Source organism: Podarcis cretensis (genome assembly GCF_951804945.1).
Source record: "Podarcis cretensis genome assembly, chromosome: 13".
Classification (NCBI taxonomy): domain Eukaryota; kingdom Metazoa; phylum Chordata; class Lepidosauria; order Squamata; family Lacertidae; genus Podarcis; species Podarcis cretensis.
This window is the reverse complement of record NC_137182.1, coordinates 4,992,385-5,020,096: the sequence shown is the minus strand read 5'-3', so window position 1 is coordinate 5,020,096 and position 27,712 is coordinate 4,992,385. Positions and strand designations below refer to the sequence as shown.

The following is a 27,712-nucleotide window of genomic DNA, read 5'->3' as shown; positions in this document are numbered from 1 at the left end:
GGGAAAGCTCCAACCTAACAATGCTTTTATTCCTTCTCGACAGATCAACCAAATCTCCATGGTTAAATCTAAAATACATAAGGTATTTCAGGACATGTTTCAAAATTCCTCCAAATCTAAAGGCCCCCACAGCTCCAATCTCCTCACGACCCAAGTCCAAATCCCAAAAGTCAGTAAATCCCTGCATGAAGGGATCTATCCAACTTTCCTTCTCCAGTCCAGGTAGGGCTCCGATCCTCAAAATCTGACTTTTTCTAAATTCAATCATAAAAGGCCTCAACTTATAGTCCTCAATTTGCCTCTGTAAGGCTGGGGCTCCCACTTGTATTACTTTAGGTTCAACAACAGCAACTTTCTCCTTCGCCTTCTCGACAATTTGCCCTGTCATCAGATCCTAAATAATTTCTGTATTGATGTTCACTTTTTGTCCCAAATTAGTCACTTTTTGTCCCAAGTTAGTCACTTTTTGTCCCAAGTTATCAATTTTAGTAGTCATAACATCTGTCTTCTTGTGGAGTTGTTCCAACGAGTGACTTATCTTGCATAATGCAATCACTAAAGCTTCTTCTGTCGACATTCTCAAATAGTCCAAGGTCAATCCCTGATTCTCACAGTCTCTTATCTTGCAGCTAGTTCCCCCAGCTCAGCTCTTATAACAGTTTCAAAGGCTCCCTCTAGAGGAAAACAGTTTCTATTTGTGTCAATCCTTTTAAGCACAGTTCAAACAGTAAATATAGTTTCAATTTTCAGTTACTTTTCCTCCTTTTTAAACGCAGAAGAGGACAATGGAAACAATATATTTCTCTTATTTAGCTAACTGTCAAGATACATTCTATTCACAGCCAATGAACTTCAAAACATCAGTCTTACTGGCAGCCCCTTTCCAGGTTCAGAGCGGTGGTGATTTAATTTTCATCACTCTCTCCTGCAGGCTTGCGCGATCCAAAATTTTCCCCCTCTTCTCCTGCTTCCAAGGGGGGTTTAGTAGATTTAATTGATGGAAGTTTAATCCTTTACGGAAGACTTTCCAAGACCTTAGCTTGCAGCGTCTTTGCTTCAATCTATTTACAAAAGGGGAAGGCGGACTTCCTGTTTGAAACCTTCCCGTTTCGGTGCCAAATTAAGACATTTATGGATCCAATTTTCCGTTCTACTCACGGGTAGTTGTTTAAAATCAAATTGTCGACAGGAAAAAGTCAGCGCTCTCCGGCAACAGCAATGAAGCTTCACTCCGTGAAAGAAGCAATCAATTCAAAGCACCGCGCCGTTCACTCCACGTCGCTCCGGATCCCTGAAACCGGGTCTCCCCGCGAGTAGGGGAGGCGCAAAAGGTGCCAGCCAAATCCCAGGTTCACATGCTTCTCCCGCCTGTGATTTTTAGTGGGTCTCCGCCTTCGCCGTGGCGGCCAGACCCTGCTTCCATGGAGTAAATTCCTCCCGATCAGAGGAATTCCGCCATTGCCAGAGGCGCTAACCCGGAAGCTTGTGTCTTCTGCTTGTCATGCAATATTATCTGCTTTCAGAAAAGTGCAGGTCTTCTAAAATCTCAGTATGGCCACACGTCTGACAAGCCTGGTGGACTTTGGTTTATTTGCAGAACATTTCCATGCTGCCAAATTACAAAGCTGCACGGAACAGTATGTTCAGGTTCTGATCATCTTGTCAGCTCTGAATGAAGGGCTTGACGGGGACTGTATGTGGAGGTCAAGCACTTGTATCTTGATCTCAGCCAGATGGTACTTTATGGTCTTATTCCCAAGAGAGGTACCAAAGAGAGGTTTGATAAAACACCTGACAGCTGCTCCATAAACTAACTACCCTAAGTAACGGTACTATTGTAAAAGTCATAATACATTTCTGGCATTAGAGGGCAGGGGAATTTCTTATACGCATAGTGAATTCAAGGCTGTGACTTGGATCATTTTGCCAACAGACAAGACCAAGCCTTCAACCTTTTCTGCATGAAAGTAAATATATCTGAGAGAGGACAAACTTTTGTCTTTGCTACTGCCTTTTGCTTTTGAGTGGACATGCTATTGCCTCGGTACAGGTACACTAAAATCCCGTCTAAAAAAAATCTCAGAGGAAAAAACAGTCACATGCAAACCAAGGAAGGCCAAACACAGCTTCAAAATGAACCAGGAAGTCTCCATTTTTGTTGTATGGAGAAAGGAGTTCCTGGGTTATGTTGGTGCTGTTTTGGGTTCTTCTCCAATATGTGTATAACTCGGAATTCATGCCTAGCACTCATCGGTGCTGTATTTCTAGAAAAAGAGGTGCTGGAACTCACAGTGAACTTGTTAGTGCCAGAGAGGTGCCAGAACTGAGTTCTGGTGAGTTCCCACTGAAAAAAAAGTCCTGGCACTTGTCAATCAGAGCTAAGACTTCACTTCTTGGCTAAAACACTGAAAAGTGCTCATACCTCACAAAGCATTTGCTTCTGCCCATTTTGTTGCACAGCTTTCATTCTAAAAAAGCTAGATACTTGCTTATTTTCTTAATGAAAGCTCAGAGCCTCTTACATCTGCCATGGATGCTTTAGTTGAAATTCCTGCATTGCAGGGCGTTGGACGAGATCAGGCATAGGCAAACTTGGCCCTCCAGATGTTTTTGGGACTACAACTCCCATCATCCCTAGCTAACAGGACCAGTGGTCTGGGATGATGGGAATTGTAGTCTCAACACATCTGGAGGGCTGAGTTTGCCTATGCTTGGACTGGATGATCCTTGGCGTCCTTTACAACTCTATAATTTTATAACCACATGCTTAGCAGGAGAACGCCGATGGTTGTAAGCCTTGGTTTTACATATTTTGCTTTTTTGTTCTGCTGTAACTTTTGACTTTGGATCAATGTTGTGAACACTTCATTGTAGGGAACGCTTTCCAGTGGAAATATTTTGTCAGCAAAAAGGATGGGCGGGTTAAGATTAGTTATCTCCTTGACACCTAAATCAGAAAACACGATCAGGAGACTTGCGTTTGTTTTTGTCTTCCTTCAGAAAGGAAGGGAAGTTTCCTTTGATTCCAAGGTCTTGTGTGACATATCATCTTAACCTTTCTCGCGTAACACATTTCCTTTGTTCCCTCAATGTTGAATGGCATCTCTTGTGCATCTAATACTCTCCTGTGAATAAGAATAGGGTTTTTTCTCCTTTCTGAAGCAGGATGCTGTGAATCAGTTTCTCCCATTTGGAGCAAGCTATGGCTCAGGATGCACATTTCCTTCTGCAAAGTTTTCCAGTCTAGCTCCCAGTTATTTTAAGCACCTTCAGGATAGGAAGCCCAAGTCAGTTTCCATTGAAGAAGCAACATGGATGGTGCTGTAAAAATAATAATATGAACTGACATCTTGCAGTCAGTTGCAAAATGGGACTTTTGAGTTCTTACTTGCTAATATACATAACGGAGGGCCCAGTGAGGCCATTGAGGAGAGGTTCACTAAGGAATTTGTTGCAGAGGTGGGACGCGGGTGGCGCTGTGGGTTAAACCACAGAGCCTAGGACTTGCCGATCAGAAGGTCGGCGGTTTGAATCCCCGCAACAGGGTGAGCTCCTGTTGCTCGGTCCCTGCTCCTGCCAACCTAGCAGTTCGAAAGCATGTCAAAGTTCAAGTAGATAAATAGGTACCACTCTGGCGGGAAGGTAAACGGCATTTCCGTGCACTGCTCTGGTTCGCCAGAAGCAGCTTAGTCATGCTGGCCACATGACCCGGAAGCTGTACACCGGCTTCCTCGGCCAATAAAGCAAGATGAGCACTGCAACCCCAGAGTCGGTCACGACTGGACCTAATGGTCAGGGGTCCCTTTACCCTTTACCTAACACTGTACACTAAACCATTTGAAACTACTCCTAACTGTAATTTATTTGCTTTTATTCATTTATATACAAAATTCCAGCCTATGTGCTACTCAGGGCAGCTAACAAATAAAACCAACCATAATTAAATTTATTTATTTATTTATACTATAAAATAGTAAAAAAACAGATAAGTTTCAGGTGCCAAAGCGGCATCAGATTTTTGCCATATGGTGAAACGCCGTAAGAGAAGGGAGACTGATCGATTCTCTTGAGCCAAAGAATTTCACAGTTTAGGTACTGTCACATAGAAGGCCCTTTCTCTAGTCTCTACCCTAGCTGGAATATGGAGAACAGCCCCTCTGCCAGATCTTACGATATAGGCAGAGTGCTATAGAAAGAGGTGGTCCCGAAGTGTTGGTGCCGAAATTTAAAGCCCTAAACAGCCTTGGCCTTGTATACCTGAAGGAGCGTCTCCACCCCCATCATTCAGCCCGGACACTGAGGTCCAGCACCGAGGGCCTTCTGGCGGTTCCCTCAATGCGAGGCTACAGGGAACCAAGCAGAGGGCCTTCTTGGTGGTCATGCCCCACCCTGTGGAATGCTCTCCTATCAGGGAGAGGAAGTCAAGGAGATGGGTATACAACTATATAACTATATAACCTTTAGAAGACATCTGAAGGCAGTGCTGTATAGGGAAACTTTTTAATGTGTAATGTTTTATCATGTTTTTATGTTAGAAGCTGCCCAGAGTGGATGGGGCAACCCAGTTAGATGGGTGGGGTACTACCACAAATAAATAAATAAATAAATAAATAAATAAATAACAATACAGTAGCTTGAACCTAAGGCAATTAAGGCTTTAAAGGTCATCACAACTACTTTGAGCTGAGCTGTGCTTGGAAACAAGTCCATAAGCAGCGCAGCCCTTGAAGGGGAGGTGTAAGATGACTTTGTACAACAAAAACTGAGAAGTATAGTTTTTGTAAGAATGCTGAGACAGCTTTGTTAGCGATCCCTAGCTATCCTCTCCACAAAACTACCATCTCAATTTTGCTTGGCTGACAATCAGAACAGGTTTGAAGCTTGTTCATATCTGTAGCCTAGACATGCTTGTGTGTGAGTTGTTTTACTATAAGCTGCTCTGAGACTCATGCTTGAAGAACAGCCGATAAATAATATAAATCACATTGATAAATCAAATCAAATAAATGAATATAAATCATAGAATCAAAGAATTGTAGAGTTGGAAGGGACCACAGGAGCCATCTAGCCTCAGCTTTCTATTTTGTAAAGAAAACTCATGTTTATCCATGTATAAAAGACACTCACGCATAATAGAACCAAATTCATTGTCACAAAGGAAAGACAAGTCACAAGTGACAGCTGAAATTTACTGAATGTATATGAATACATATAGAAGATGCTCCCTCTGCCAGTTGGGACTCTTCTGGTTTTGTCAAGGAAACAGAATGTGTCTCTTTATTTAATCTAAAAAAGACAGCCTTAGCACAGTGGCTCATAGAATCCTATCCTCTCTAATTAATAGAAGAAGAGAGAAAGAAAGGAAAAACTCACTTCCAAATAAGTTCAATGGGACTATATTAATGCCAAAGCATTACACTTTTATTTTATGTTTTAAGAAAAATCAGATCTTTACAGCACAGGTGGACAACCTGTGGCCCAGCGACCACATGGCTCCCAATCTCATTGTATGCAGCCCCTCTGCTTCCTGAAACTGCTCTATTTTTCCATGCCACCAGAGTTCCTTCCTTCCTTCTTCCCTTACCTTCCTCTATGTATCCCTCCTAATTTTTCTGGCATTTAAAAGTGTTTTTCCTCTTTCTATGGCTGGAATGTAGCCTGCTATATAAATGTAAGATTCACATCTGTTGCCCAACCCACTGCTTGCCATTGGCTTTGCCCATGAGGAAATACGGTCCTGAAGCAGCAGATGTTTTCCCAAACATCCATGCAAACCTTGGCTTTACTGCACTTTGCAGATCTTGTGTCTTTTTACAAACTGAAGGACTGGAGGAGCTCCTGCTGCTCCTTATGAAGATATTACGACTCATTGAAGGCTCAAATTATTGTTAGCATATTTTAACCATAATGTATTTTAAAATTATGGTATGTCTGTTGTATTTTAAAACATAGTGCTACTGCACACTTAAAAGACTATAGTGTAAACATAACTTGTATATGTACTGGGAAACCAAATATATTGTGCGACTCGCTTCATTGTGTGATATTGACTCTACTGTGGTGGTCTGGAAAGCCATTTTGCTTCCCAGGGAAATGGAGTTGCAGGCTGGAGATGAGCCCGCCCCATGCGCAGGGGTGTGGCTAGCCCCCATGTCATACGGAGTCCCCTCCGTGTCACGCTCCCAGGCTGACCAATCTGAGTGGCAGGGGGCGTGGCATGCTCTATTTAGGCAGCCCACGGACAGAAACTTGCCCCTTTTTCTGGTTCCTGCTCGCGCAGTTATCCCTCGCTCCCTCCCGCCCTAAGATTAGGCTCTTATCCTTTGACCTTGCTATGGACCTCAGTTGGTCGTCTGTCAAAGGAGTCTGGTAGGAATTTTTTCCACTTGGCAAACTGGCACCAGCCATTTGGTTTTTAGCCCACCTCGAAGCAAATCATCACAACTTTGTAAGGTTTGGTGGTTAGGCATTGGAGTATTAGGTTGGAAGGGAGGGGAGGTAGTGGCCATCACCTACCCCTCCTAATTCAAGGGTATTCCGTTAAAGGAATCCAGGAGACGTGAACCTGTCCGAAGCCCAGGCAGGCTAGGGCCATGGCATGACCCCTATCGGTGACCCTGGGGGAGCTCAAATTGGTTTGCATCGACGGGGCTCCCCCTACTGGTGGTTAACCCTTCTGAGACTTCCTGCAAGTGGGCAGGAGTCAGATATAGGCGATTCGGTTCCAATGCCTAAGCCAATACCACTCACATTCTGTAACCAATAAAGTTGTGTCCTTTTTTAGCCCATTAACCTAAAATATTGGTGTTAAGTGTCTTTATTCCAACAAAGGGGAGGGTTCGGGGCCTTGCCACGCAACTGAACCTACAGTATCTCCGAGGTATGCCTGAATACATCTGTTAACTAAAGATATATTTCTCTGTTAGCAGTTAACCAGCGGGATGGCTGGATTGGCTCCATCAATTCACCTGTGCATAGGTGCCCGACCCCACTCCAGTCTTATCCAGGTAAGCTGTAGCAACACGGAGCCAGGAGGGCAGCTCTGCCGCTCAACTCCACCCGACAGACTACCTCTGGTTATATGTGAAATGCATTAAGAGCTTGGAATAGGACTTCAAATAAATAGTTTTAACTTTCTTTGATAACTGGGCTTATTTCAAAGTAAATATGTGCATACTACTGCAGCCTCAGTCATGCCTAACTTTAGGAAGATTAAGGGTCAAGATAAAGAGTTTCCTGATATGTGTACCTACCCTGTCACAGAATTATGTTCAAAGCTTTATGAAGCCTATCATATATATATTTTAAAATTTCTATTCTGCATTTTTTCTTGGTTCTTAAGAAAATGACTTCCACTGAGAAAGAATTTCTGTCTCTCCCTTTTTAAAATGTATTTTCCTTTTCCTATTAAAAAAAAATCCTGGAGTCTCTCTGAAAATAAACATGTTCTCCCATTGCAGGATATTCCTGTTAGTAACAGTTGTACACAAATAAACGTCTGTAAACAAACATCTTATCTTTTTATGGAAGGAAGTCAATTAATAAGGAATTGACGTTCTTCCTTGGGGATGGAATGCAAGCTCATCCCCATAAACTAAAGAAATAAATGAACACGCTGGCATTTTCGCAGACTGGATAACCTACACACCTTTAAGTTTTGTCTGTTGGTGTTTCCAAACAAACAGTACCCCTGTTGCTTCCTTCCTGTATAATGCTGCTTTTTCTTCCTTTCCCCCTGAGAGTTGATTTCCATGTTATGCATTTCATTCAGGAGAGTTAGTCCTGTTGATGTGGAGTAAATTTATTCTGGTGTCTACATTAAGACAAACAGGTAGGCCAAACCAGATTCTGTGACTTAACTCTACCGTACCTAAATACAAGCACATCCAGCAATGTTTTTGTCACAGAAGGAGCTTGCAAGTATACTCTCATAACTAAAAGCAAGGCAAATGTAGCTCCTGGTAGGTGGGGAGTGTAGAAAAAGACTTTGGCCTGTTTCTGGTTGTTTTTTCAGTCATAAGGAGTCTATAGCATTTAGCCTGTTGCATCCAGACCTCAGCAATGCAAATTATTACAAAGAGAAAAGCTACTAAACTTCCTTTTCATAACTACATGTTCAGCTTTCATAACAATTCAGAGTTTCAGAAATACACAAAACATCACAAAATCAGGCTAAATGTATTGATCTAAAATACTTTTGAACTTTCCTCATGGGCCAACATGGCTACTTTTGCTTTTTATAGAATCACGTCGTTGTTAATTGCCCACTTAGGATACCACCTCCTGTGTCTAATGAAATGGGTGCTAGTTCTTTGATATTTCTGCTACAAAAATCTAACATGGATACCCCTCTGGAATTCTGACTAGTATAAACTATTTTTGGAACAGAATTTACTTATCAGACACAATATTATAAAAACACTATACTAGCTTTGATCATGCAAAAGTGCTCTAAAATTAACTTTATTTACGTCATCTCCCTAAGGACACTGTAATTTATTTATTTTTTAAAAAATATTTTTTTATTAAACTTTCTATTTTAACAATCCAATCAAATCACATTAAGTATTCCAGATTATACAAATACATATCATATAGTCCAAATGTTCTGCCAAATTATAATTTTTTGTTGGGGCTTCCCATGCTTCAAGTTCAGTGGGGTTCTAATCATCTTATGTTTCTACTGCCTTGATTTTCCAATAGTTCCTTCTTTAAATCTTCCTGTTTTTATCCTTCCTTCTTTCATGGCCTCTGTGTGAAGTTTGTATGACTCACCTATTTTTTTTTACAAAGGACACTGTAATTTACGGGCATTTTAGAGTACCTAAAATACTTAACATGAAAGCAATGTCCTAAATTTTAGGAAGGTATGAGAAACTGGTACCCAGATCTAATAAGAAAGAAACCTTGCTAACAGAAAACTAAGGTGTTGGGGAAAAATCTGACAGATGCAGAGTCGGAACAGTTTCAGAGAGAAACGGAACTAACTGTGGTTAAAAAAGTAAAGTACCTAGGGGTAAACATAACAGCAAAAAATCTGAGTCTATTTAAGGATAATTACGAAAAATGTTGGTCTGAAATTAAGAGAGATTTGGATAGTTGGACAAAATTGAAGCTTTCTCTGTTAGGCCGAATCGCTGCTGTTAAGATGAATGTATTGCCAAAGATGTTGTTTTTGTTTCAAACATTGCAGATTGTGGACAAGACAGAGTGCTTCCGGAAGTGGCAGAGAGATATATCTAGATTTGTCTGGCAGGGCAAAAAGCCCAGAATTAAGTTTAAGATACTAACTGATGCGAAAGAAAGAGGGGGCTTTGCCCTGCCAGACCTAAAGTTGTATTATGAAGCCGCAGCTTTTTGCTGGCTAAAAGACTGGCTACTTCTCGAAGACACTGACGTATTGGATTTGGAAGGGTTTAACAATGCCTTTGGTTGGCATGCATATCTATGGTACGATAAGGTTAAGATTAATAAGGTCTTTAAGAACCATATTGTCAGGAAAGCAGTTTTTAAAGTCTGGACAAAATACAAAGACTTACTGGAAAATAAAACCCCGAGGTGGCTTTCACCCCTGGAAGCTAAGGCCCGAAAAAGACCCAATATGGAGGCCAACTGGCCAAAATATTGGGAAATATTAGAAAAAGACGGAGACAATTGGAAATTGCAGAGTTTGGAGAAAATGAAGGATAAAGTGCGAGACTGGTTACATTACGCTCAGATTAAAGAAGTTTTTAAAAATGACAAAAAGGTAGGGTTCCAGGTGGAGAAATCGAAGTTGGAAACAGAATTGCTAGAACCAAAAACTAAGGTATTGTCAAGAATGTATAACTTGCTGCTGAAATGGAATACACAAGACGAAATGGTTAAATCGGTTATGATAAAGTGGGCTCAGGATATTGGGCATAATATTATGTTCGAGGACTGGGAAAGGTTGTGGACCACCGGGCTGAACTTCACTGCATGTAGTGCTTTGAAGGAAAATGTAATGAAAATGATATATAGATGGTACATGACCCCAGTTAAACTTGCCAAAATATACCATTTGTCTGATAATAAATGTTGGAAATGTAAAGAACACGAAGGAACATTCTTTCACCTCTGGTGGACTTGCCCTAGAGTGAAGGCCTTCTGGGAAATGATTTATAATGAGTTGAAAAAGGTATTTAAGTATACCTTTACTAAGAAACCAGAGGCCTTCCTTCTGGGCATTGTCGGCCAGAAGGTGTTAAAGAAGGACCGAACATTTTTTATGTATGCAACAACGGCAGCAAGGATACTCATTGCCAAGAGTTGGAAAACTCAAGATCTACCCACACTGGAAGAGTGGCAGATGCAGCTGATGGACTATATGCAACTGGCCGAGATGACTGGCAGAATTCGAGACCTGGGAGAAGAGAGGGTTGAAGAAGACTGGAAGAAATTCAAGATTTATCTACAAAAGTATTGTAATTTGGTTGAAGGCTAAGAAGGATGCTAGATCATAAATAATTGCCTACCACTGAATTAGATTTGAAATTGACGATAAGTGAGATTGAGGGAAATATAAAATTTGTGGAGAATAGATTAAATTAACTGAACAAAATTTAAGAATATAAACAAGATGATAAATTGCTGGGAAAAACTTATAACGATGTAAGTGGGAGTGGGAGACGTGAGGGAGTCCAAAGAAGTTCTGAAAAATGTGTTATGATTTATGTTATATTGTTTATTATTTTTGCATTTTGTATTTTAAAAAACCTTAATAAATATTTATAAAAAAAAAAAAGAAAGAAACCTTGCTTTTTTGGGTCTGAAAAGTGAGAAACGCCTTCATGACACGATCTACTTGGTGGCGGTCCTCCATTTGAGGAATGCCCTCCCTAGCGAGATGCATCAGACTCCCTCACTGTTGACTTTCAGGAGAATTTTAAAAACACTCCTGTTTAACTCAGGCATTTGATGGCATTCCTGTTTACCTAAGCATTTGATGGTTGAAAGTTCTGTTCCCGGCAACGCTGTATTTAATAGTAAAGGTAAAGGTAAAGGGACCCCTGACCATTCGGTCCAGTCGTGGCCGACTCTGGGGTTGCGGCGCTCATCTCGCTTTATTGGCCGAGAGAGCCAGCATATAGCTTCTGGGTCATGTGGCCAGCATGACTAAGCTGCTTCTGGCGAACGAGAGCAGCACACGGAAACGTCGTTTACCTTCCCACAAAAGCGGTACCTATTTATCTACTTGCACTTTGTGCTTTCGAACTGCTAGGTTGGCAGGAGTGGGAACCGAGCAACAGGAGCTCACCCCGTCGCGGGTATTCGAACTGCTGACCTTCTGATCAGCATAGGTGACTGCTTTTAAGAGTTTTAATGTTTTTAGAAAGTTGTTTTAACCTGGTTTTTAGAAGGTTGCTTTTAACTATTTTAGCAGTTTTTATTGAATTGTTTTAGAGTATGGACATGTTTGCCACGCAGGGCTCCTCTGGAGGAAGATGCAGGATATAAATTTAATCCAAGGGTCTAACTCAACAATTAAAGGAGATGCTACCACTCTGCATCTCCTTCACCACCTATGTTTTCATGTAGCCTAGCAATGTGTGTGTCACAGGAAAAGCATAGGAGACACACACACACACACACACACACACACACACACACACACTATAAAAGATCACAAGGTTCATTCATATCTTCCTTTTCCTCTCAGAACCAGCTACTCAAAAATATGGACACAGGGGTTTGAATCTACCGTGGGAAGCCTAAATATCGTGCCATGTGGTCACTGTGTACTTCCCAGAGGAGGAAGGAACACAAAAACATTCCAAGCCCAGGAGTTCCTTTCAGCATACTCCAGACATTTCTGTTTTGACTACTTAATCTCAAGCATTTTCTTGGCCAGGCACAGGCAAACTTGGCCCTCCAGATGTTTTGGGACTTGAAATATACTCAGAGTCGCAAAGTGATTTCATGCTCTTTATTCAGCTCATAGTGGTGAGGAGGAATGAATGAAAGTCCCCTCAAAGTATCTGCTTTATATACATTATTTACACAATGGGCTGCACATGATTGGCTAATTCCGGAATTCTACTGTAAGCCAATCAGGTTGTGGATTCACTTCTATCTGGAGCATGATTGGGTGGTTCCTGCCAACCAATCAGACTGCTGCATTCTGAATCCTATTGTTCTAGGACCAATCAGACTGCTGCCTTTTGGATCCTATTGTTCTAGGACCGATCAGACTGCTGCAGTTTGGATTCTATTCGACTCAGTACATAACAGGACTACCACTCCCATCATCCCTAGCTAACAGGACCAGTGGTCAGGGATGGTGGGAGTTGTAGTCCCAAAAACATCTGGAGGGCCAAGTTTGCCTATGACTGTTCTAGGCTGAATAATGATGTGAAGACTAGCACTCGCTGCTCTAAATGCCCCTAGGCAAACAGGTTCATTTATTTAAAACACTTCCATACTTGCCCTTAATCCAAATCAGGGTCCAGGGTCCAGCAAGGTATAGACTGTGCTGACTTTGCTATACAGTCCTTACCTGACTCGGTGCTTTCTCCGGACTGCTCGTCTCCCCGCCCTGCATCTGGGGAATCACTGCTGGGGGCGGAGGAGCTCTCCTCTTTTTCATTTCGGTGCTTCCAGTAATTCCTGAGATGTTCCCCAAAGACTGTGATGGACCCAAAGTAAAGGAACGTGAATCCACTGAAGAAGAATATGGAGCTGTTGCAACTCCCTGTAAGTAAATAAATTCACAACCTCATTAAAATCTCTTAAATATGACATTTCACAGTCAGTCCCTGAAATATGTATCTTGGGAAGGGGGGAATGCCCCCTGACACTAACCCATCTTGAACATTTCCTCTTGTGTTTTTAGATGCGTTAGATGTTGCTGCTAATACAATGTGTTGAAGAAATGAACTTATGCTGCCAATTCTCGTAGTAGACCAGTATAAAGTAAGCAGCACATAAGCGGCACACAAAACACTACCAAACCATTCTACGTTCTAAATCTTATATTAATAATCCAAAAATAATCTACTATAGAAGCCACAAACAGAAAACTCATTCAAATTGTGCCCAAAAGGAAGATTCAGTCTTTAAAGTTCCTTTAGCCAGACTCCTGCAGATATCAACAAAGATAAGTTTGATCAAACTTATCAACGAGATGTCTAACTCTTGTGCGTAACATCACCAACACTTCGTTAGATCAAACTTATCCTCGTTGATCTCTAACCCTTGAGTGCAACATCATAAACACTTCATTTGATCCAACTTACCTTTGTAACAGGCCAAGGGGAACTGTGCATGCAAGAGTGTGAGAGGTGGGCTGATGCTGGAAGCTGGATACACAGAGGCGTATGTTGCTCTGTGCTGGACTTTGGGGCTCCCCTAGAAACCTGATGGGAAAATCAAAGGGGTTCCTAGGTAGAAACTTTGTGCCTGAGCAGAATGGGGTGCTGTCCCATGATGGAGACAGGAGGAAGCTAATGGGAGCTGGCGGAGGCCTTTAAAAATCACAGCATTTACAGCTTCACTCCATCAGAGATGGGCCTTCATTGGTATGCTCTAAACATGCCTCACTATCATCTTACAAACATTAAAAATTCATGAAAAATATGGATTCAGTCCCCAAGAACTCATCCATGTCCTTTAAAGGACAAGGATAAATGTCTTTGAGCAAATATGTTAGAATTCTAAGAACAAAAAAATAATTCTAAATCATGCAAGAAGAGCATGCTTAATATTTAAAATGTAAACATGACATAAAAATGCCACTTGTGAATATCTTTGTATGCACTCGATTTCTTCTTATATCTCATTCGATTCACACTAAATTTCCTTTCTTCATGACTGACGCACAATGAAGCTTGCTTTCCACAGTCAGCTAGCCGCAAATCCCACAAGACAGGCCAGTGCAGATATAACACCCCAACCCTTTGACAATGATACAGGCCAAGGCCACAATTAACGCATGTGAAAAGTGGAGGTGCAAAAACTGAAAGTGGCAACATCGACTTCACTAGATAAAAAGTGATACGAATGTCTACCCTTTAAAAGCATGCGTAGTAGGATACAGAAATATTCAGGAGAGGGTTACCTGGATTGGACAACTTTAAAGGGGAATTCATGGATGATACAACTGTCTGGATGATTACAATGGCTGGATGATTTCCAGTATCAAGAGGAGTATGCTTCTGAATACCAGTGGAAGCGTCTCCCTCGGAAGTTGGTGGGCTCTCCTTCACTGGAGGTTTTTAAGAAGTTGGATGGCCATCTGTCATGGATGCTTGAGCTGAGATTCCTGCACTGCAGGGGGTTGGACTAGATGACCCTCGGGGTCCCTTCTACCATTCAGTGAGTGATACTGCACTCATGTCTACAGGAATCTGGGTGACCACTGGGAGAACAGCATTCTGGACTATATATACTTTTAGTCTCATCTAAGCAGGTACACCGGTAGGCTTGTGCTGAGAATCACACGCCATCATGGCTTATGATTTTCATTATCAGAAAATATACAAGCCATAGTTTACTAATTCAAATGAAACAGCAAACTGTATTTTGCCACAAACTGGGATTGAAAATTGCTAATTTCTGCACACAAGAGAAGGAGGAAGTACAGTGGTATCTCTGGTTGCGAACGGGATCCGTTGCGGAGGCCCGTTCGCAACATGAAAAGAGCGCAACCTGAAGCGCCATATATGCGAAGGTGCGCAACGCAATTTGGTGTTTCTGCGCATGCACGAGCGGTAAAACCCGGAAGTAACCCTTTCCAGTACTTCCGGGTCGCTGCGGGATGCAACCTGAAAAAACGTAACATGAAGCAAACGTAACACGAGGTATGACTATATACAAGTCCAAATCTCATCTGAATATAGTCTTTCTCTGGCAAACTGTACATTACCACAATTTCTCTCAGACAATTTGAACTCAGCTCAGATGCTCCACTAAACTTAGAAACAGACAAGACATGAAGTGGGAGATTCATTAGAATTTTATTTTATTTTAAACATCAAAGTACCCAAGTGATCAGTTAGCAGTCTTTGTGCTCTAAGTCTCTTGAACTTGAATAAGGTCCTGATTTGGTTTTATTTAAATTTAGAATATTTAGACTATTACTCCTCTCCCATCCAAGGTTTGCTAATCTCTGTTGCCAGCTGCTCAAAATGTTTACATTTGAAGGACTCTATCTAAATGCACTTAAAGAATCTCTACTCAGTATCTGATCTTAACAGATGCCAGACGGAAGGCAAAAAAAGTCTCCTTCTGGAAACTCTTGATTAATTGTCTTGAATGTGTTTTTAACCCCAGTTGGTCAAATATATTTCCATTAGGATTTTAAACAATGCAAACCACAGTTACTACAACTGGCAGGCCAGTTTCTAGTATTATCTGAAACTCTGTTGATCCAACATAAAAACCTGGAGTATGTCATTAGCAAACTGAAATTCTACTAAATTTTATGATAACTGTGCAATGCATATATTAATTACAAAGCTGATGATCATCACCTCCCACTTTCATAGTCTGAATCCAAGACTATTTTAGCCATGCCTAAGGATCTGGGGGTGACCAGCAGGATTTTTGCTATCTTTCTTTGACCATTTTAGGTTTTTAGCAAATCTTTGCCCTTGTCTACCATTCCTTTCCAAGCTTTTGCAACATTTTATACCAAATTGTCTGTTCCCATGGAACTTGCTAGCCCGACCCCAATATTTCACAAACCTGAATTTGTTGGGTGGGCGGGGGGGGGGTGGTACATCTGGGGGGCAATAGAGGAGAGCCACTTGACTCAAATGAGAAGAGTCCATGCCAACATATAGAGGACATAAATAAACAAACAAACAAACTTTGGAACACTGATATTTTTCATATATTTATGTTTCTATACTACTTGATAAGTATATCACAGGTCGATTTATTTTTACTGAATGTACTTTTCATGGTCTAATTTAATTTTAATGACATAAAGAAACTTGCTAAGTTGGTTATTTGGGTGTATTCTGTGGGGAGTATATAATATAATGGGGGAGGGGGGAGACCTTGTTAATCTTTTGCAGCAAAGCCACCAAGGGTCTAACAAATTTACAAAGACTAACAAATTTAAATCATAAGGTTTTGTGAACAAAAAAGCCCCAAACAACTCTATGAGATAGTGAACCACACCCCGCCTTCTTTGTTGTTGGTTAAACAGGACTGAGTTCCATCAGAACTATGAAATAGACCATTGCACCTCAAATTGCTAGCACTTAGTGCTTGATTAAAATTATTGCATCAGCACCACCCAGAGGCTATGTTAGTACTTACATCAAGGTACGGTTCACTTTCTGTTGTGGACTTTAAAGGTTCTTCGCTGCCATAATCCCCAACCGTCCTCATCGAACACTCTTCTGCCTAGAGAACAAATAAACACTCTATATGACCACTCCAAAAGTGGTAAATACATTACATGCTGCTAGCTAAAAACAACAGACCATTAAAACACACAGTGGATGGGAAAGCTAGGAACCATTTGCCTAATACAGTGGTGCCCCGCAAGACGAACGCCTCGCAAGACGGAAAACCTGCTAGACGAAAGTTTTCTTTGATTGTAATATCTGTTTTATTATATAAAATCAAAATAAATATCTTATTAAAAAAAAAAAAGAAAGGGTTTCCCGTTTTGGAGGCGCTTCGCAAAACGAATTTCCCTATGGGCTTGCTTTGCAAGACGAAAATGTCTTGCGAGTTCCTGCGGGGTTTTTTCCCTTTTCCCCCCCTTTTCCTAAGGCCTAAGCCGCTTATCAGCTGATCCGCTGATAAGCCGCTTATCGGCTGATCCGCTAAAAGCCGCTAAACCGCTAATAGCGCTAATCCGCTAAGCTGTCAATGGGCTTGCTTCGCAAGACGAAAAAACCGCTATACGAAGAGCCTCACGGAATGGATTAATTTCGTCTTGCGAGGCACCACTGTATCTGGAAAAGCAGGCCATGATGGGAGCTGAAACCAGGACTGGAGAGGATTCCAGTTCATGCTACATGCTGGAGTGAACCTTCCTCTTTTGCTCCCCTCAGACCCATGCTAGGCTCAGAATAAAGGTAAAGGTAAAGGTACCCCTGCCCGTACGGGCCAGTCTTGACAGACTCTGGGGTTGTGCACCCATCTCACTCAAGAGGCCAGGGGCCAGCGCTGTCCGGAGACACTTCCGGGTCACGTGGCCAGCGTGACATCGCTGCTCTGGCAAGCCAGAGCCGCACACGGAAACGCCGTTTACCTTCCCGCTGGTAAGCGGTCCCTATTTATCTACTTGCACCCAGAGGTGCTTTCGAACTACTAGGTTGGCAGGCGCTGGGACCGAGCAGCGGGAGCGCACCCCGCCGCAGGGATTCGAACCGCCGACCTTTCGATCGGCAAGTCCTAGGCGCTGAGGCTTTAACCCACAGCGCCACCTGCGTCCCTTAGGCTCAGAATGCTGATCCATAATCAATGGAATGAACTATGTGCGGGTCCACACAGCATTTTCGAGGTGGTCAGAGGGCTGGCTCTTTATTTCTTCTGAATACCAGTTGACAGAAACCACAGGAGGGGAGAGTCTCATTTCTTTTGGACCTGGTCCTCACCCATAGAGAGGAACTGACTGATGAAGCAAAGGTTTCAGGGAACCTTGGGAGGAAGTGATCATGTCCTCTTGGGTGTCATAATACAGAGGCAAGGGAAAGCTGAGTATAGTAAGATATGCATTCAAGACTTGAAGAAGGCTGATTTTAAAAAGCTGACGGAACTACTGAGTGAGATTCCACGGTCAGAAATACTCAAAGAGAAAAGAGTGCAAGATGGATGGGAGTTTCTTAAAGGTAAAATATTGAATGCACAAAGGCAGACAATTTCAACAAGAAAGGAAAGTTGGAGGCACCTAAAGAAACTGGTGTGACTGCATAACAAGCTTACGGATGAGCTGAGATGAAAGAAGGGTATGTATAAGAAATGGAAGAAAGCAGAAATAATGAAGGAAGAGCCTACGGAAGTAGCCAACAGTTGCAGGGTGAAGTTCAGGTGAAGCTCAGAATGAACTCAGGCTTGCAAGAGAAGTTCAAAATAAGAAAAACGTTTCTCTGGCTATGTTTGAAGCAAGAGGAAGAACAAGCAAGTAGTAGGTCCCTTGCATGGAAAAGATGGAGAAATGTTACGGGGTGCCAGAAAGAAGGCAGAACCGCTAACACCTACTTACCTCTGCTGCCATTCAAAAGGAATGAAGACCCAAAGCAGAATCATAGAATTCTTTCCCAAATATGCTTTGGGAAAGAAGACCCAAAGCAGAATCATAGGAGCAAAAAGGGTTTTCTCCTGTGTGTGTTTCTTGTGGCTGATTAGCTGTTCTCCCTGTGCAAAGGTCAGAGGGGGCAGGGTTTCTGTTGAGGCAGGTGATTAGCTGTGGGAGGAGCTTATCAGAGCTTGTAGGGCAGCGGCGCGCGCCTGGCGGCATGCGCAATTTGATCTATCTTTAGATTTAGGGGAGCTAGTCTCAAACGTTCGTTGGGGGAGACCTAGGGGTTTTGGGGGGGGAGTTACTTGTCCTGTCTGCACGCTTCTTATGATGGAGGACCACTGTAGCCAGCCCCAACGACACGTTCTCAAGATGGAGAGTGAGGGAACAGCTGCAGTCGCCTGCGGTTCCTGCACAATGTTTGCCATCTTGCCAAAGGTTGCAGGCAGCTTTACCTGCAGCAATTGCATGTTGGTTGCCCTCTTAGAAGACAAAGTCCAGCAACTGGAGGAACGTGTGGCTACGCTCCAAAGAATTAGAGAGCTGGAGCTCTTCTTGGAAGCAACAGAGCACACCGTCTCCACCAAGGAGGAGACAGGGGACTCCCCTGAGAAGGAGGCTAGTTCACCAACACAGGAGCCAGATATATGGAGAAACGTGACTCAAAGAAGTAGGAGGCCCAGGGTTCGCTCTGATTGTTTAGAAATACACAATCACTTTGAGGTCCTCTCCCCTAGAATGGAAGACGAAGAGCAGACTCCATTTGAGGATCTCTCCCTCGTTACAGTCGATCAGGTATATGAAAACGAGCAGCAAAGTCAGTCCTCAGGGAATGTGCAGGCGACCTTGGAATGGACAGATCACGGAAAAACCCCGACCAAACCTAAGAGGAGGCGTGTAGTGGTGATAGGGGATTCCCTACTGAGGGGAACAGAAGCAGTGATCTGTGGGCCTGACAAGATGTCTCGGGAAGTGTGCTGTCTCCCCGGGGCTAAGATCCAAGATGTAACTGAACGACTACAAGGAATCATAAAACCCTCTGACAAATACCCCTTCCTCTTGGTTCATGTGGGAACCAATGACACTGCAAGCAATAGCCTCCTGAAGATCAAAAGGGACTATGAGGCTCTGGGCAGGAAATTGAAGCAATTAAATGCACAAATTGTCATCTCATCTGTCCTCCCAGTTGAACGACATGGCCCAGGGAGAGAGAGAAAAATAGTGGAAGTGAACAGCTGGCTTCGCAAATGGTGTAAACAGGAACGGTTTGGATTCTTAGATCACGGACTGCAGTTTCTTGAAGATGGACTTCTGGCAAGCGATGGGCTGCACCTCACAACGGTTGGGAGGAATGTTTTTGCCAAAAATCTCAGAAACCTCATCAGGAGGGCTTTAAACTGACTAATGTGGGGGAGGAAGACAGTGCTCCTGAAGGTAGGAGTCTATCAATTGATGAACATGATCATCCAAATGTCATAGACCAAATGGAGAAAACAGCACGCAGACCTAGTGGTGGGAGGAAAAAATCCTTAAATAAGAGACACGGGGGAATGATTAATGGACTTCAATGTCTGTACACTAATGCGCAAAGCATGGGTAATAAACAAGATGAGCTTGAGCTCTTGGTACAGCAAACTAAATATGACATAATAGGCATCACTGAAACCTGGTGGGATAAGTCCCACGACTGGAATGTAATAATGGAGGGTTACAATCTATTTCAGAGAAACAGACCAGACAAGAAAGGAGGAGGAGTGGCGTTATATGTCAGGGATGTGTATACCTGTGAAGAGATCCAAGATTTAGAACCTCAAAGCCAAAGTGAGAGCATTTGGGTCAAAATTAAGGGAGAGATGAATAACAGGGACCTCATTGTGGGAGTTTACTATAGATCCCCAAGCCAAACGGAGGACATAGATGATGCCTTCCTGGAACAGATGGCCAAGCATGCAAAAGGAAGGGAGATAGTAGTAATGGGGGACTTCAATTACCCGGATATTTGCTGGATGTCAAACTCAGCCAAGAGCATAAGGTCAAACAGATTCCTCACTGGCCTTGCAGACAACTTCGTTGTCCAGAAAGTGGGAGAAGCAACAAGAGGAACAGCCATTTTAGATCTGGTCCTAACCAATGTTGATGACCTGGTTAGTGGGGTAGAAGTGGAAGGATCATTAGGCGCGAGTGATCATGCTCTTCTGAAGTTTACTATACAGCGGAAAGGAGCAGCCAAGCATACTAGGACTCAATTTCTTGACTTTAGGAAAGCCGACTTCATAAAACTTAGGGAAGTGCTGGGTGAGATCCCATGGACAGTAATACTAAAAGGAAAGGGAGTTCATGATGGCTGGGAGTTTGTTAAGAGGGAGATAGTAAAAGCACAACTTCAGGCAATACCAATGAGACGGAAACATGGAAGATGCCTAAAGAAGCCAGGGTGGCTATCTAAAGAACTTTTAACTGAGTTAAGATTAAAAAAGGATGTGTACAAAAAATGGAAAAGGGGGGAAACCACCAAAGAGGAATTCAAACAAATAGCCAGCACGTGTAGACACAAAGTCAGAAAAGCTAAAGCACAGAATGAACTCAGGCTTGCTAGAGAGGTTAAAAGCAACAAAAAAGGCTTTTATGGGTATGTTCGTAGCAAAAGGAAGAACAAAGAAACAGTGGGGTCACTCAGAGGAGAAGATGGTGAAATGCAAACAGGGGACACAGAAAGGGCTGAACTCCTCAATGCCTTCTTTGCCTCAGTCTTCTCCGATAAAGAAAACAATGCCCGACCTGAAGAATTTGGAGCAAATGATTCAGCAGAGGAAACACAGCCCAGAATAACTAAGGAGATAGTACAAGAATACTTGGCTAGTTTAGATGTATTCAAGTCTCCAGGGCCAGATGAACTGCATCCAAGAGTATTAAAAGAACTGGCAGATGTGATCTCAGAACCACTGGCAGTCATCTTTGAGAATTCCTGGAGAACAGGCAAAGTCCCGGCAGACTGGAGGAGGGCAAATGTTGTCCCTATTTTCAAAAAGGGGAAAAGAGAGGACCCAAATAATTACCGCCCAGTCAGTCTGACATCAATACCAGGGAAGATTCTGGAGCAGATCATTAAGCAAACAGTTTGTGAGCACCTAGAAAGGAATACTGTGATCACCAATAGTCAGCATGGATTTCTGAAAAATAAGTCGTGTCAGACTAACCTGATCTCGTTTTTTGACAGAATTACAAGCCTGGTAGATGAAGGGAACGCAGTGGATGTAGCCTACCTTTAATTTCAGCAAGGCATTTGACAAGGTGCCCAATGATATTCTTGTAAAGAAGCTGGTAAAATGCGGTCTTGACTATGCTACCACTCAGTGGATTTGTAACTGGCTGACTGACCGAACCCAAAGGGTGCTCATCAATGGTTCCTCTTCATCCTGGAGAAGAGTGACTAGTGGGGTGCCACAGGGTTCTGTCTTGGGCCCGGTCTTATTCAACATCTTTATCAACGACTTGGATGATGGACTCAAGGGCATCCTGATCAAATTTGCAGATGACACCAAACTGGGAGGGGTGGCTAACACCCCAGAGGACAGGATCACACTTCAAAACGACCTTGACAGATTAGAGAACTGGGCCCAAACAAACAAGATGAATTTTAATAGGGAGAAATGTAAAGTATTGCACTTGGGCAAAAAAAATGAGAGGCACAAATACAAGATGGGTGACACCTGGCTTGAGAGCAGTACATGTGAAAAGGATCTAGGAGTCTTGGTTGACCACAAACTTGACATGAGCCAACAGTGTGACGCGGCAGCTAAAAAAGCCAATGCAATTCTGGGCTGCATCAATAGGAGTATAGCATCTAGATCAAGGGAAGTAATAGTGCCACTGTATTCTGCTCTGGTCAGACCTCACCTGGAGTACTGTGTCCAGTTCTGGGCACCACAGTTCAAGAAGGACACTAGGGCAACCAAAATGGTCAAAGGCCTGGAAACGATGCCTTATGAGGAACGGCTAAGGGAGCTGGGCATGTTTAGCCTGGAGAAGAGGAGGTTAAGGGGTGATATGATAGCCATGTTCAAATATATAAAAGGATGTCACATAGAGGAGGGAGAAAGGTTGTTTTCTGCTGCTCCAGAGAAGCGGACACGGAGCAATGCTTCCAAACTACAAGAAAAAAGATTCCACCTAAACATTAGGAAGAACTTCCTGACAGTAAGAGCTGTTCGACAGTGGAATTTGCTGCCAAGGTGTGTGGTGGAGTCTCCTTCTTTGGAGGTCTTTAAGCAGAGGCTTGACAACCATATGTCAGGAGTGCTCTGATGGTGTTTCCTGCTTGGCAGGGGGTTGGACTCGATGGCCCTTGTGGTCTCTTCCAACTCTATGATTCTATGATTATATGATTCTATTCTATGATTCTATGAATTGTACTAGATGACCCAAGTTCTTCCTGATGTTTAGTCAGAATCTACTTTCTTGTAACTTGAAGTAATTGGGTTCAAGTCCTGTCCTCCAGAGCAGGAGTAAACAAATTTGTTCCATATTCCATGTGACATCCCTGAAGATATTTGAAGATGGCTATCATATCTCCTCTCAAATCTCCTCTTTTACAGGCTAAATATACCCAGCTCCTACAACTGTTCCTCATCAGGCTTGGTTTCCAGACCCTTGATCATCTTGGTTGCCCTCCTCTGCACATGTTTCAGGTTGTCAATATTCTCCTTCAATTGTCGCGCCCAGAACTGGACAAAGTATTCCAGGTGTGACCTGACCAAGGCAGAACCGAGTGGCACTGTTACTTCCCTTGATCGAGACACTCGACTTTTGTTGTTGCAGCCTAGAATAGCATTAGCTTCTTTTTTTTTTGCTGCTGCATCACACTGTTGACAATGTTCAGCTTGTGGTCCACTATGACCCCTAGATCCTTTTCGCATGTACTACTGGCAAGCCAGGTGTCTCCAACCTTATACTGCTTTCCAACTGCTCTTGCACTGTGCCTCTGAAGACTAGAGAGTGTCTGGAGTGGGGTGGCCAAGAAAACCAAGGTTAAGCAAGGCTGTTAGGTTCATACATAGGGCCAAATCATAGTTAAAACAAACCACAGTTCAAAAAAAAACCATCAAACCATGGCTTCACATCATGGTTGGTTTCCAGAAAACAAAACCATTCTTAGTCTGCTGGGCTGAATTTAGGTGTTCAAACAAACTACACACTGACTAAAGAAAACCACAGTGGTATCCTGTGTGAATTAGGCCATACCTGTTAAAATAAGAGAAAGTAGTTTCCTGCATCAACAGTCACTTTGATTCATTAAGTTTGATTACAGCCATATACCTAACAGGTACAGCTATAAACATATACGAAGGAGTCATGGGGGGAGTGCACATGCAGCAATGGAAACAATTAGTTTAATAAATTAAACTAACTGTTAGTGTCTATATGGTCTTTTCATGGCCTTTGGCTAGTACAACAAAGCTTATCTACATCTACAATAAATGAGGGGAGACATTTACCTTAATGTTCATTTTATTAGTCTTGAAAAATCCCAGAAATCGTTTCTTTTCTTTTTCTGTTGTGTCACAGCTAGTTGAGTATCTTCTTGTTTCTGTAACACAACACAATGTGTCATAACTACTCCAGCACAAATGATCAATTAAAGAATTTAAAAATCAGCTTACTAACTTTGAGGGTAAAAATCAGTGCTAGAAGTACAAGACAATAGCAACATACACAGGTTTAACAAGTGCTATTTCAACTTTACACATTTGATGTCTGGTCGGTTGAAATCACACTAATTCAAAGCACAGAAGGTGGACAGCTTGAAAGCTCTTTTTGTACAGGGTTTTTCCAGCACAGAAGGAGCTTTTAAGCTCTTTGCTTTGCTTACTGAGTTCTGGGATACTCTCACAAGATCTCGTGGAAACTAGGGCCAGCCACACAAGATCTTGTGAGGCATCCCAGAGTTCAGCAAGCAAGGCAGAGAGCTTAAATGCTCACCACAGAATGTAACCACTGCACAGGAGGAGATCGTACTGTACACAGACTTATACACAAATTAATTCTAATCAAAGTTACCGCAGTATTAATTGCTCACAGGAGGGAGAGGTCATGCACTGTTTTTCCAAAATACTGATTTAGACCTAACTTTACTTACTTGCATGTTAGTCTTAAACTTTGTTATTAAGCATTCAGGATTAGAACTACTACTAAAATTCTCATATAGTCACTACTGTATTTACCCAACCAAATGTATATGTAAGTTCGTGATAGGTCAATATCAAATGTTTCACCGTGACACATTTGGTAATGAAGCCACAGACTGAACCTTGTATAACTGTTCGTATTTCTCTGGAGAAGTTGGATGAGAGTTTGCTGAATTGCTAAACTGTGGGCCACATTATATGTGACACAAAATAGTCTGGTGTACCTGCCACATTAAACTATAGGTAGAATAAACTATGCTTTAATGTAAGTGTTAAGTTGTGGGCGAACATATCAGACGACACAGCGATTCTTCCAAAGCAGCTCTTTATTTGTAAGCTGGAACAGAACTGAACAGCAAACAGCTCAGCCGGCCTGCTTTTATAGCCAGCCGGCTGTCAACATTGTAGCAACAACAACCCAGGGTTTCCCGCCTAAAATAACTGACTTGGACCTGAGTGAAAACTACATGCACAATACTCCTGGTGGCCAGGGTGAGAACTTCAATACATAACAGTAAGCAAGCCATGTTGCTGCATAATGCAGGAGTTTGGGACATTTCACTCCTTACCAGCTGCCACTACATTGCAAGGAAGCAAGCCTAAGGTCCAGGGGCCAGATGCGGCCCAATTGCCTTCTAAATCCGGCCCGTGGACGGTCTGGGAATCAGCGTGTTTTTACATGAGTAGAATGTGTCCTTTTATTTAAAATGCATCTCTGGGTAATTTGTGGGGCATAGGAATTCATTCATTATTATTTTTTCAAAATAGAGTCCGGCCCACCACATGGTCTGAGGTGCGGTGGACCGGCCCATGGCTGAAAAGGTTGCTGACCCCTGGCCTCTAGCTTGTTGTGTAATCCAAACGCAGGACTGTGCATTGTCTATCTCCAAACAAACCACGAGCAGAAACCAAAGACAATGTCCCATCGCCATCTAGCTGTTGAGTCCAGTCAGCTTGTGTGCATGGAATGCAATGGGGTATCATCTTGCCCTTTGCCTCTGGTGGAAATAAGTCTTGGACCAGCCCTGCTTCCCCCTAATGCTTCTCTGCCCCCAACCACCCTCTCTCCTCACTGCCCCTTTATTACTTGCGAACACTGCCCCCTAATCCTGCTTTCTTGAGTGCCGAACTCTTGCTATGCTTAATGGTGCATAAAGAGTGAAGCTGATGGCTACAAAAGGGGACCAGAAAATATCATCTGCATTGTGCATATATGATACATTCCACAATAAGTTCAAAAATGTGTCACTAACTTTTTAAACCCATGTTTCCATGGAACGCACCATTTCTTTTCCTTTTCTTTGTTCAGTATTTATTTATTCACTTTTTCAGTAACCACCACCAAAGAAAGAAAATACATACAGTGGTGCCTCGCAAGACGAAATTAATCCGTTCCGTGAGGTTCTTCGTATAGCAGTTTTTTCATCTTGCGAAGCAAGCCCATTGACAGCTTAGCGGATTAGCGCTATTAGCGGTTTAGCGGCTTTTAGTGGATCAGCTGATAAGCGGCTTAGGGCTTAGGAAAAGGGGGAAAAAGGGAAAAAACCCCGCAGGAACTCGCAAGACATTTTCGTCTTGCGAAGCAAGCCCATAGGGAAATTCGTTTTGTGAAGCGCCTCCAAAACGGGAAACCCTTTCGTCTAGCGGGTTTTCCGTCTTGCGAGGCGTTCGTCTTGCAGGGCACCACTGTATTGTACAACCCAAAGCATAATTGCACAGTCCAAGCATGACTTATTAGCTGAATAAGTCCTTCCAGAGTGCCATTGTCAGGAAACTGCCATCGGAGCCAAGGGTGGTATTGAGGCTCCAAAAGGATGCTGGAGAGGGAACCAGCAAGGAGAGAGAGGGAGCCTCCGCTGGGGAAGGAAATAGACGTGACGCCAGGGAGAAAGGGGAGTCTGAGGGAACTTCGGAGAGAAGGCTCCAGGACTCTTCCAGTGAAGCCAGCGGGGAGAGCACGGGACCTCCTCTGGGGACGCCCACTCTGCGCAGAAAGGTTTCGCGCAGAGAAGGCAGGCGGCGATTGGGTGTGAAAGAACTTTTATGTTGGAGGAAATTCAGGAAACGCCCACTGACGGATTCTGCCAGTGATTGAGACAGTCACGGTGTACTGACTGTCCAGCCTGGGGAAAGTTTTAACCAAACTACTCAGCTCAGAGCAGTTTGCCCCTTACGCACAAGCAACCCCATACCCCATTACAGCCATGCACGGTTGGTGGCGCCACAGGTCTGTCTTCCTTCACCACAGAGGTAGCAAAACAACACCACTATTCTCCAAAGTCACTGTCAAACCCGCAAGCCCCTTTCAGTGGACTGGTATGATTCTCTAACACTGCAATGTTCCAAACACTCTGTCAAAGACAGACTCTCTTCTGTTCTCCAATACCTGCTAATTGTGCAACAGCAACCTTAAAGAATGCTAGCATATGTAAGTTATTATTATTATTACCACCAAATATCAACAACAATGCTAATGGAGCGGTACAATAAGCCAACTGACCCAGGATTTTTTCACGCTCTACAAATACCACCTTGCACAATAGTTGTGGCAGGACTAGCATGTGAAGTAATTGTGCCTGTATTGTTACAACCCTTCCAATACCCTTTAGTGAATAGGTGGACAATACAGCAATTTTTCAGCAGCACAAAATGCCAACTATTCACTAATTTCAGGGAACATTTCTGCATCACTGCTTATACTGACCTCAACGGTTTACTTTGCTGCAACCTGCTCTATTTTATTATTATTTCATTTACAAATTGCTTTCCATGGGGCATCTCAAAATGATTCACAATACGAAACACATAGAGAGAAAGCAACTACATATTTAAGAACAGCTAAATCATTTGCATATTGCATATATAAACACAAAATCTCACACAGAGATTTTTTAAAAAAATATCAGTTAGAAAACAATAATAAAAATAAAATAATAAACCTTTATTGTCACTATACCACCTGTGTGGTGGTGCAAAAACAATGCAAATCCAATGCAAATATAACTAGAATCAAACTATCCACTTAGAAGGCCTCTTGAAATATGTACGTCTTCAACAGGTGCCAAAAAGTTGAAAGAGAAGACATCTTTCTGATATCTAATAGGAGGGAGTTCCAAAGAACAGGTGCCGCTACACTAAATATCCAATTTCAGCATTGTGCAGAATGAGCCACCTGATAGGGTGGGGATCAGAATGCTATGATCAGTTGGGTATGCAGAGGATGAGACAATTTAAAGATATTCTTGTCCCAAGCCCTATCCAATAGAATTACAGTTGTACCTTGGTTTTTGAACAGCTTAGTTCA

At 42.7% G+C, this 27,712-nt stretch overlaps 1 protein-coding gene across 10 annotated transcripts in view; it reads right to left on the bottom strand.

Moving 5' to 3' along the window:
- COBL (cordon-bleu WH2 repeat protein) overlaps positions 1-27,712 on the bottom strand; it is a 106,138-nt gene that overhangs the window by 41,432 nt on the left and 36,994 nt on the right. For all 10 annotated transcript variants that reach the window (XM_079949266.1, XM_079949268.1, XM_079949267.1 and 7 more), the window contains 3 exons: positions 23,719-23,810; positions 16,288-16,374; positions 12,518-12,712 (listed from right to left, as the gene is read on the bottom strand). In XM_079949266.1, the coding sequence (XP_079805392.1) occupies positions 12,518-12,712; positions 16,288-16,374; positions 23,719-23,810 (374 nt within the window). The remainder of the gene's footprint in view (positions 1-12,517; positions 12,713-16,287; positions 16,375-23,718; positions 23,811-27,712) is intronic.